The sequence below is a fragment of the Harpia harpyja genome, chromosome 17 (assembly GCF_026419915.1).
Source record: "Harpia harpyja isolate bHarHar1 chromosome 17, bHarHar1 primary haplotype, whole genome shotgun sequence".
Taxonomy (NCBI): Eukaryota; Metazoa; Chordata; class Aves; order Accipitriformes; family Accipitridae; genus Harpia; species Harpia harpyja.
This window is the reverse complement of record NC_068956.1, coordinates 28,226,746-28,239,211: the sequence shown is the minus strand read 5'-3', so window position 1 is coordinate 28,239,211 and position 12,466 is coordinate 28,226,746. Positions and strand designations below refer to the sequence as shown.

Below are 12,466 nucleotides of genomic sequence, written 5' to 3'. Positions count from 1 at the left end.
TCAACTGGAAATGACTGAAGAGAAGGACCTGGATACATCAGTCACTGGGTAACTATTCAGTTACCAATACAACACTGCCATGGAAAAAGCAAATGTGATTCCCAACTTTTCTGAAGAAGTAGCTCCTGCAACAAATAAGTATTAATGGCATTAGAGAAGGCTTTGATAGGGTTCATTATGGAATACTGTGTACGCTGTTATGTTTGAGAAAGATGGAAGTGCCACTATGGAGATCCACAGTGATCTACTGTTGCAGAAGAACAGTTTGGCTGCCATAGTCTGGCCAAACTAATACTGAGAGGGTATACAGCAGCTATCATACATGTATTTTCAGGATGCAAACTCCCCAAAAGGATTTAAGCTAAATGGAAGAGTTGGCATGAGAAAAACAGTGCAAACTCACCAGGAATAAATTTAGTTTGGGAAGTGACAGCCATCAATATGGAATTAAGATTCTGAAATACCTTTATAGTCAGAGTAGCAAGTTCAAAAAACAGAACTAATTTTGAGATGTACTTAATTACTCAGCAGGTGCCTTGTAAACCTTTGTTCCCAAAGGAGAATAAAATGCCTAGAGGATTGCACCATTTGAAGCTAAAAATGGATGGAAAATTAAATTTGTGGATATAGAATTCAGATATGATATACTATACAATACATAACACTAATAAAAATTATTTAGGAAAAAAGTATCAAGAGAAGTTATTCTACATACAGGTAAGTGTATGGCTACTTGATTTCCACAGAAGCCAGACTTGTATCTTTACTTTTCTTACTGTTCCTCCAGTACCTAATACGAATACGCTGCACTAAGTCAGTTAAGCTTAGTCTGATTTAGCACTATGAATAACTATCTCTAAAAACTACGTAAATCCAATGCATTAACTCTCATTTTTAAAACATCAAGCAAGCTAAATGAGTAAGGGTTTAAAAGGTCCGATTTACTTTTTGTAAATCAAAGGAAAATAAACTCAGAGCAGATAATGCTGCTTAATAACTGCCTCTCAAATAGGACTACTAGCAAATTAGTATTTGTGAAATTCAGATAAATATGTCTGAAAAGATGTATTATAAGACCTTCTGGATCAGCATTATTATTTTAGGCAAATTATAAACTCCTTAGCATGGGTCACAAAACCCAACCAGTTTTAGTTACAACACTGCATATCCACAAGTTTTATTCTATGTTCATTTATTCTGTGTCATAGCACTTCTGTAGCCTTCAGAATTCAGGAATGAAGAATCCTGCTTCATAAAGTTATTTAGAAAAATCTTAAATGGGTCATGCGTATGCTTTTATAAAAATCCTAAATACTCAAAGCAACTTAGCAAAATGATAAACATGAACAGAAGCAAAAATATAACTGATTGCATCTGTCCATGTTATAACATTGTGACAGTAAGCCTGTAAATTTTCAGCAAACCTCATCAGTTTTCTGCAGCACAAGGCCATGTCAGTAGACAAAGCAGAAACATTACTAGATCTAGCGATCTTAACCCTGTCAGAAATTGGCAGTTGGAAGCCAGATGCCTCCTCTTTACTGTTTTTCATTGTAACTAATGAGTTCATCTACTACATTATGGGAAAAATATGGGCTTAAGTTAACTAAATGACATATTGTATATCTGGTGACCTCATCCGTCACGCTCCTTCCCTAAAATATCTTGTTTGCTTGTGATTTATGAAGTGTATTGTAATTGTTTTAACCTACTGAGTTACCTAAATAGCTCTTGCACTGCTTCCATATGCCTAAAAAATACACCCCCCCCCCCCATGTTTATTAACTTAATAATGACACATTTCATATCTGTGGTAAACATATACAATTTTGCTGTGATAAAAAATGACAACACAAAATACTCTGCTTTTAATCTTTATTTACTTTAAAGAAATGGAAAAATTGTGTGTATATTCCTGTGGTCTTTTTGCCTTTTCATTTCATTAAACCTCCCTACTAGATAAAAATCAGCTAAAAATTTTCAAAAGTAAAAAAGTATGAAAATTATTCTTTTTAACTGCTTACAATATGGCTGAAAATTTATTTGAAAGTCATTCTATCTCAAATAATTGTCAAATTTCTGCTGCAAACAATATAGCAACATTTGGCAATGGAAGGGTTGGGGCAATCTTAATATAGGAGTTGCTGCCACCTTTCAGTCTGCATGTGTGCTGGAAAATTTATGAGTTGTTTTCTGTGTGGCTATCTTAAGGCATTGATAATAACCTTATCAGCTGCCTTTTACATGCCCCTTTGTAGTATTCTACAAACTTTCAGGGCCAGGACACTGCAAGCTGAGAATGCTCTCAATCCACCTAGGCAGCGATATTATAGCTTCCTCCATAGGTGACAGAGTCAACTCATCAATTCCTGAGCTCTAAGCTATAAAGAGAGAGTGAAAAAATTCATCCTAGCAGCATCAATCTACTGGTTTTCATATATGAGAAGCAGCACAGTTAAACAGAGATGAGAAACAAAGTATGGGGACAGAATCAGAGAGTAATAAGGGTCTGATTTAAAAGTACGTTGAAAGGAGTAACCAAGAATGGAGTTGCAATAGAAATGTCCTCAGAGGCTGGGGCACAACGGGGAGAAGAATCACCCTAAAAGAAACATCAGGACGCCAAGCTGCTCTGTATTTGCTCAGGACCTTTTCTCCTGTTGGCATTTCTATTTCTGTGTGAAAGTTATAAAGAGACCAGAGTAAAAATTCCCTGTATAGTGATGGGGATCACGGCCCAACCATGTAACGTGTACTCATTTTGGCAGCCTGCCCAGTATTACTTGTCACGTAATAACTATGTATTAATAGGCAAATTTAGTTGTGCCCCACTAACGGAGTTCATGGCGTTCTGTTATTTCTGAGGCAAGGCTATCTGAGCAACACTGACTTTTATTTTGCAGAACTCGTTTGTTGTTCTAAAAATTTTTTAAACAAGTTTCCTTATTAATTGAATTATAAAAAAGTGAGGAAAAAAGAGCCTGGCTTAGGGTTGCTATTTGCCATTCTTGCACTATCAGTCTTTCATCTAGGAAAACGTTTGATAAATGCAGCCTGCACTTAGCCTGCATCTGTTATTTAGCCAGACCATTTATCCAGGTTTCTGAAACTCCTGCCAGACCAAAAGCTGGCCCTTTGCTTCTGCAAGGATAGCAACGCACCGGCGCAGATTCAGCAGGGATTCCACAGGGCTCCGACATGAATGCCTGAGGGCAGGAGGAACACGGCTGAAAACTGGGGCACCGGGGAAGCTCGGGTCAAAGACTCTGGGGTGGGTTGGCAATTGGAAGGGCGCAGGTCTCCAGACAAGAGATTTAAGACAGAGGGTTGGGAATTTCCTTTTAACCAGAGTGGGTTTGTGCGGAGAAAGGATGTAGGTCTGGATCAGGAGAAAAAAGAGAGGCTCTGAAACGGAGCAGGAGAGACTTAGGGTGGGGAAATCGAGGTTGGGAAGAGATTGAAGAGGACAAAGGCATCATCGGCCCTTTTCCACAGCTGGACACCTGTAAGTGCGCGTCTTCTCTTTTTGCTCACTGGAAACTGCTTCTATTTGCTCAAATTCCTCAAAAGTCTTATCAGTTGTTTCCCCACAATCGCTCCTGGACTCAGGCAGGCATGCAAGGCAGCTCATTCTACCTTGACCAAAAAAAGAGTATTAAAAGAGCCACCTGTGACAGACGTTAACTCTTGATCTGTTTAGGCAATGTCTTAAATTCTTCCTTACTAATCAAACCTCTTTCACTCAGTGCTTGACAGATAAGACATCTGGACATCGCTCTGATTGATTACCTGGTTGCCAAACAAAACGCCAGCCGTCCTAAAACAATGCCTTACCAAGGCATTAATTAAAAAAGACTTAAAATAAATGTAAGAAAATGAAAAGTTGTATTAAAGACATGTCAACTTTAGAGTGTAAAACCAGCTGTTTACATCTGAAACAAAAAACAAATACAAATTAGGAACAATATGATAATATGTATTTTTTCTAGGTGAATTTCCCTAGTTTTTGTCAGTTTTATTTCTTTATTTATTTTTTTACTTTCATCTTGTGTAAACTCAAGAACAGATAATGAAAAAATAGATTAGTTGGCAGTTATCTATAATAATATCTGTATTTCTGACACATGCTGAGAAAGCTGATGTTTTTGTGATTAGACATTTCTTGCAAAAGAAATAAAAAAATTCTGTCACCTAGGTTACAGCATCCAGCAACAGAAGTTAACAGTGAAGCACAGAGTATGTTCCATACATATGATGAAACTTATACTAAAAATTTTTTATATGAAGCACTGCTTTGAAAAATCAAACACTTTTAAAACATCTGTAATTTGTACAAATGAAAATAAGTATTGATGTTACTTAAAAAAAAAATCCCTATTACAACTGCTTCATGTGTACATAATGACTGATCAATTAATAATGAAATACATGTGCAAACCTCGCTTCTGATGCCTTAAGTAGTTGGTGAAGGGCAATAAATATTAGATCAAGATGTATTTATTACTGTCTCATGATCTTCAAATGCATGTCCTCTCAGAAGCAGTTGGAATATGCAGTATGTATTTCATCAGGAAAGTAGTATGATAATTTGAGCAGAAGGCAGAAATTCAGCAGAATTTGAATTTTATGATTCTCATGATTATCATCCATGTCCCTTATAACATTTCCCTCAGTTTCTTGAAAACATATGTACAACTAGATTTTGAGGAAGATGGAGCCATGAATTTTGTCAGGACTTTGTGGAGGCAAAGGATATTTTGACAGGCAGTGGAAGTTAGTCCACTTTGCATAGTTAGACTGCTACCCTTATGCAAAATATTTAGTTTAAAAATAGGCTGGAAATTTCTATGCTACTACATTAGCAATACAAACAACAGTGTAGCAATGTACAATACCCTGAGTACTGTATACCTATGAGATCAGAAAAACTTGATGCTTTACTTGTCTTCAAAGAAAAAGCTGTTTCTGCAACTTTTTAATATAGTTCAATCTGTCAAAAAAAAAAAAAAAATCAATGGCTGCCAGTCCATCCACAGCACATACCTTTAAGAAATCTGTTCATTTACAGTGCTTTGGGAAAAATACAGACAGTGATATCAAGGGAGTTTAAAAGCCAATCAATTTTTGATAAAATGTTGTGATAAGCTACATACTGATTTTCTTCACACAATATGTTCTAAGGTAAATTGCACTGTTGCGGTGCTTTCATTTCTGAAACACTCCTGAATAATGCTAAGTGGAAACATCAGTTTTTAACTGAAAATATCCTTCCATTCTTTGGTTAACATTAGTTGTGTTCTCAGTAATTAACAGGCTGCCAGCTGAAGTGTAAAAAAAGATTATTCACACTTTTCCACTGCTAGAGCTGTGGAAGCACTGTTGAAAGAAAGAGTAGTCCAATAAACCTTCAAGGTAAGCAAGGATAGCTTCAATAACGACCAGAATTGAGAAAACTCATCTTAAGTGATCCTGACCACCATAGCTAAAACTGTTTCAAGTTTGTAGCTGTAATTTGAAGAAGTTACTTGGTTTTTACGTGATAAGGCTGATTAGCTGCTATTAACAGAAGATACTGCGCTCCTCTATTTCTCCTGTGCCTTATTCCAATGACAAGATATTTCTGCTCTCAAAATATGTATCCATTACCCGCTACCTGGTAAGAGAAAGGGCTACTCTCAATTTTTCAGTCTCAACTTCCACACCTTCCAGACACAAGAGAGATATTTTCATACCAATTTTGGGAAAACATCCCTATCTTACCAGAGAAGTCAACCGAAAACAAAACATTATTTCCTAAGCTATTCCAATTGCTGCCATTCCTGAAATACAAATTTCAGTGTTTTATGCTCAGTTCACAAGGGTAGTTCTTACTGACCAAAAGTAAAGACCACTAATGATGTCTTGACTGACACGATTTTATCTTAAAATAGCTGTGGGAACGGGCAAGTTCCACTGCTCAGATGCACTTTCAGAATGTGCCAGTAAGTCAGAAGCCTTGTAAGACTCTTGATAACCCTCCTACGAAGACCTGAACCTCCTCTGACGTTAAGATTCATTTCATGTATTTGCTTGCAAAATAAAACAGAAGCAGCTTGTCTACCTTCCATGGGAAGCAGCTTTTCTTACTAGGACTATCTTCATCGTTCTGAATTTGAAAGCAAGCTTTTCAGAGGACTCAAAATCATCCCCCATCACCAGGAGTAGAGCTTAAGCTTTAGCACTGCTTCCCTACTAAATACAACACAGCTCCGATTTCTCACACGAGATCTTTGTGGAAGATGTTGCTAAAGATGAAAGCCAGAGATTTTTATAAAGGAGTTCGCTAGTACCTCAGACTGCAGGGAACAGTCTCCTTTGAGGATCTCAAGCACTCAGCAGGCACAAAGGGAAACTGGAATACTTGTAAGACAAAGAAGAAGAAAACTGAAAATCCCCTCAACCATACAACAAAACAAATCAGTATTCAAAAATACAATGGAGAACGGTGCAGATTAGTTGCATTGCACAATGTTAGGTAGAGAAGAAATAAGGGGCTGTTGGAGGAACAATGATACGCATTGCTCAGTTGTATTAGATGCCAGGTACAAAGGGAACATGCCTGCCAACCATTAGGTTGAAGACATTATGTAATTGTTTAGATGGATATATAGTTCCTACTTTCAAACCATATACATGTAGTACTTATGAAGAAGAATATGTATCTATGAACATATATGTAACAAATTATAGCTATCTATGGGATGGGGATATTACCGAGGCACATAATGTCATCAGACTGGATTAAGTGCCTTAAAGAATTTCATGCCAGCTTTTGTCATAAAGCAAGTTTTGTGTCTGGAGTTCGGTTAAACCTTGTCAAAGGAGCCAGATTAATCTGACCAAGGCAGAGGTGTACAATGATATCTATAGTGAATGGAAAAAGATAGGGATTTCTAGTGCCCGATGTATCTCACTTTTAAGGAGATCTCTAAAGCAGATCACATGAATTGTACCCTAAATGTGCCCTAACTTCTCTCCACCTACTATAAAGGGAGACTAGGATGACTAGCTCAGACACTGATTCACTACTGATATTTTCCAGAAAGTACAACTCACATATGACTGATGATTTCGAGATAAAACCTGAAAATGTAGTACAGAGCTTTTGGTCATACTGGAATACCCCCAGTCACAGAGACAGTGAGAATGATAAAGAATGTTTCTATCATCTTTGACTAGTCAGGTGAAAACAACTCTCCCGTCTGGAAAAGACATTGTTAATGCTATTCCCATCTTTACTACACCTCAATATTTTAATTATGTTGAAGAACTTATCTTCATCACAGACAGTTGAAGAAAGCCGATGAACCAAAAGGTCTGTAGGCCAGGCAACTTTTTAGATCACTTGACAGGCTCTTGCATTTAAATAATTCTTGGTTTAAAGTCTCCATTTTGAAATCTTCACAAATGCAGAGAAACCGAGCCATTTGACATCCCAAAAGTCTAACGCGTTCTAATTCTTTGGTATTGTGAACAGAAAGAAGCAAGTCTGGCAACATTTACTTTTGTAGGACTGTTTTTCTCAGACATCCTTCAGATGCAAGAGAATAGTTCTGATCTGTTATTTTCCTTGAGACTGTGATAATAAATTACTCCAAAGAGTGACATTATATATGACCTAAACTGAAAAGAGAAGGAGCTTTCTTTTCATTTTGCAAGTTCTGCTTTGTCTGACTAAGCACAGACTGTTTCAGAAGTACTGCAGACCCTTTAAAGTTATCAGAAACTAGTAGGAGAAACGCTTGCAACAAACTTATGACAAGGAGTAAATCTACAGCTAAAGACAAATGCTTCTCCTCCCCATGGATCAGCTTAGAAACGAAAATAAATACAGAAGTATAGAACACGATAAATAAATAAACATTTTTATTGTTTAAGGGTAGTCATGGACACCACTGTTTTTTCTTCCTTCCCAGGTATGTCCTTTCTCCTTTAAGGACCATAGGATAACATATAGCTTGAGAACAATATTTGATTAACAGTAAAAGAAACATTAAATCCTTATATTACCACCTACAAACATTTCTAAGTAAAGGTAGAATATATTTCCCTGCAAAGCCTATTTTAAAGTCTTTTATTTCAGTACTACATTTTATTCACATATGATATCATCAATAAACTAGGCAAAGGTCAACATTTTATATGATGAGAACCAAAAAGCTTCATATCAATTATAATGATGTTTAAAATTTTTGTAATCTGCACTTGACACCAGCTGTAGTTGCTCATAAGAAGCACACACGAATCACATACTGTAACGTGCCTGAGACAAGTAGGGTCTCACACAGCCTTAAATATATTTTAACTAAAGATACTGCCCCATGTAAAGAAAGAAAAAAGAAGCATCACTAAGAACAAAATCAGTATCTTACTTGAATACCAGTAATATACCTACTCCTATCTTACCCTTCCCCTGACAAGTTTCTGGTCAGATAGTTAGAGTACATCGGCTAAAAAGGGATCTCTTAAGTAGCCAATTCCTCTCCCTTTATTCATAGAGATCTGTCCCAAAGTTCTAACAATAATGATACAATTTGCTGTATTGAATTGGACTGACAGAGAATGAATCCTTTACATCCATTTAGTGTCATGTGGAATGAATAAAATATAGAGACTTTACTTCCATGTAACAACTGAATTTTAATCCATTTTTTAATAAATAGGATTTTGCTTTAAAAATACATATTTACTTTTAAATGCTGCATTAAACCACTCTATAATATATTAAAATACCTTAAAATTTAAAATAATATTCAAATATTACATGCTTGCTGTCAACATCTGAAAGCATGTCAGATCACTAAAAAGAAACCAATTGGCTTAGCCACTGGAACGAAAGATTCTTGAAATGACAAAATAGGTTTTGACTTTTAGCCTTTTCTGACAGTGTTGGCAAGGTTTTTTCATTTCACTTCCTGCTAATGGTGTTCAAAACTGGGGGACTGGGTTCTGAATATAAAAAGCAGAAACATTTTTCTTCTCTAATGGGTAAAGCAGTTAGGTGTGAGAGGCTGAGACCTCAGAGTTAAAACCTTGAAGGACATGATGACAAATAAAATAACTGCCTACAGATAACATTTCCTTTATTGAATAATTTGTTTCTAAACCCAAAAAACTTTTCTTTTGTATCCTGCTCACACTTTTACTATCGCTCTATTGAACTATTTTAAAAACAAAACTATATTTTACTTGAGCTCAAGGTAAAACAAGTACTATAGACAATAGTACAGAAGACACAATTCTTAAAAAATGCTTTATCTGAAATATTTTGGTGAGTTTGTAAGGCTGCCTCCATTTCTTCTTAAACTTTTTTTCTGCTTTCGTTACACATTTTATTCATGTACTACATGTGGATAAGAAGAAAAAACTGTTTGTTTTTCCCCTCCTTTTGCCACCCATTATATAAAATGTCAAGCTTTGTACAAATAGCAATATAATCTCATTTATGTTGCATAATTTATTTTTACTGTATTAAATTTAATAAAAATCAAAATGTCTTTCAATAACTGTGTTTTAAGGCAGTCTAACCAGTCCCAGTTTTCAAGCAAAGGTGGTTAAAAACAAAATATCCTATGCCTGATACAGAGAAACATGCTATAAATGGAAAAAAATAAAAAAAAAAAAAGAGAGAAAGCCACATTTAATGAAGTTTTAGGGGTTTATTCTGTAGTACCACATAGTGCTGTAGTACTCTTCTGAACTAAGAGCAAATGATTCCTTTTTTTATCAACGATGGATTAAATCATACAAATGCAACTATGTCACAACAAAGAATATTACATGAGCAAACTGAATGTCCAAAAATATATTTTTTTCTTTGTATGGCAGACAATAGTCTTATTAATCAAAATCACAAACCCTTACTAGTTGTTAGAATTTAAAACAATTTATAATATACATACATGCACACACCAAAGTTTAAGAAATGCCAGATTAACATAGTGATAGTTTAAGTTGATGTAATGAATATTTTAACATCATGCTCCCAGAACAGCATATGATAAACATAAGTTGCATTATTACTAAAGTAGGAAGTTAACTATTTCTGTTCTTTCTAAACAGGATGCAATTTTAAAACTCTTAGGCTTTTTATAAAGCAATCTTTTTACCCATGGAGATTTTTCAAAATTATACCAAGAGCTTTTTCATCAATCTTTTTCATCAGATTACATTTTTTAACATATTTTACATTTCTGTATTTGCAGCACAGTGCATGCAAATAGATGGGGAAAGGTACATGCAAACTGAGCTTAAGTTACATTCAGGTAACCCTCTCCTTTTCAAGTAATGACATCTGAAAAACATTCCCTACATTATATAGTATCTATTAAAACAAACAAACAAACAAACAAAACAGATCAGGCCCAAAACATATAATAGTTGCTGTGGTCACAAAAGCAGTTTCCTTCAAGAAAAGCACAGCACAGCACATTAACTAACAGGCATAAAATAATTCACAATACATACAATATCAGAGGTTTACATACCATCAAGAGGGCAAGGAAAAAAGCGAGAAAGGAAGGCAAAAGAACAGGAAAAGGTATGGGGAAAGGGAATACTACAAAAGTACTACATACTTTATGTGGTATGCAATATTTTAAAAATAGGCCTGATTTTACTTTTATGGAGCTAATATCGTAGCAGAATAACCACAAACCAAAAGCATTTAAAATTTTCTATATCCATTCCCTCCTCCTGACTGCTTTTTCTTTTTTTAATTTTATTTTATTTCATAGTAAGTAAAGTTAATAAATGGTAGTAAAAGTGGGAAAGAGATTTCCTAGAGAAATGTAGGCAGGAAGTTTTAAAGGTATCGTCAGGTCTGATCTCCATGTAACCTGAGGCGTATACTTATTTATCAACAATTACATCACAGTTAGTTCTTGAATTACATTACATTAAATAAGAACACCCAAACAGGTTAGGAGATGATGTTAATATTACCTTTGTAAAATGAGTGGGCAAAGCTCTGCTCAGGAATTAACTTGGCAAGGAATCCATGGTTCAAACTTGGGTGAGGGATAGATGGTATGACCACAACTGTGGAGAAAATCATGGAATCAAATGTGAGCCAGCTAGTATTCATGTGTGGCCTGGTCCACTGTGGATCCATGACAGATATCCTATCTCATTGAAACATGCAAATATGGTATTATCAACAAAAAAATGCATTGCTAAAGGAAGAAGATAACTTCTGTATCAAGAGATAGGAAACAGCATACCTATTATTTGGGCATTCCAAGAGCAACATTCATGGGGAAAAAGAGACACGGATAGATAGATATATACATACACACGTACACAGGCAAGACAATCATGGATGAAATAGTTCACGGAAACCAGCAGTTTCTTAGTGCAGAACCATAACATAGAACCAGGAAGGCACAAAAAAATCATGATTTCTCATAACTGACTACGTTCATGTAGTATATTTAAAATGGAAAGCCTACAAGCACATGGACTTTAAAAATTATGTATAAGTAGTAAATTAAAAAATCATGATGAATCAGAAAATAACGACTAAATGTAAATATGACACAAATCGGAAGACAAATTCTATGAAGAATGAAAATTAGCAACTCTATAAATGAAGAAGGTAATTAAAAATCAATACAAGTAGAAAAACATACATAAAGAGCTTCATGGATAAATTCAGTTACTGTTTTCAGCTCTTTTAACACGGAAGGTACAGTCATAATCAGTTTTTGAAAAAATCCACCGAACTGACAGTGTAAAATACTTGAAACAAAGCGGGGTAAAGCTTGGATCCCTAATTTCTGACGGGTTTTGACAGCTAACAGACTCCCTCCCTCTCAGGCTGAAGAACACATGCTAGTAAAACCCACTACTACTAATAAAAATCACGAACAGTTCAGTCAAAGAAGGCAATAGAAATGTTTCCTTTTTATTATATTGTTTCCATAGGCTCTTAAATGCAGGCACCAACGCAGCGGGACTCCAAGAAAGTACTCAGTCCTCCACCACTACCCTTTCACAAACCTCCTCACTCAAACAAAAGGAGTTCACATGGGCAAACAGCTCTGTTTGCTGTTTATGCATTTCATGGTAGAGAGTTAAAGATATCTGTTCTTCCTAACAAATAACAGATTCAGGAAGTTGTGCCGATCAACTATCTTGTACTTTACAGCCTTAACTCCATCAGGCACCCTGTTTCTTTTTAATTATTTTCAAATTAAAGAAAAAAAAAAGCATAAAAAAGCAATATGCAAATGCAAATTAGTTATACCCTATAAGCAAATATACAGAATAACTGAAATCTGCCAATGTATGTTAAAGAACCGAATGATTATACAGGAAGAAAGTAGCAAGTAATTTCCTATTAGGATCTTAAGCTACTCACTAAAAATACTTTGTATTAAAATAACTGCAGTTCTAAAAACAAAAATCACATAACATTTGAAGAAAA

At 35.3% G+C, this 12,466-nt stretch overlaps 1 protein-coding gene across 6 annotated transcripts in view; it reads right to left on the bottom strand.

Annotated features, from left to right (window-relative positions):
- Positions 1-12,466, bottom strand: part of NBEA (neurobeachin) — a 511,508-nt gene that overhangs the window by 310,311 nt on the left and 188,731 nt on the right. For 5 of the 6 annotated variants that reach the window (XM_052812195.1, XM_052812196.1, XM_052812200.1 and 2 more), the window contains one exon: positions 10,984-11,079. The exons of the other annotated variant lie outside the window; for it this stretch is intronic. In XM_052812195.1, coding sequence (XP_052668155.1) covers positions 10,984-11,079 — 96 coding nt within the window. The remainder of the gene's footprint in view (positions 1-10,983; positions 11,080-12,466) is intronic. 6 annotated transcript variants of the gene reach the window in all.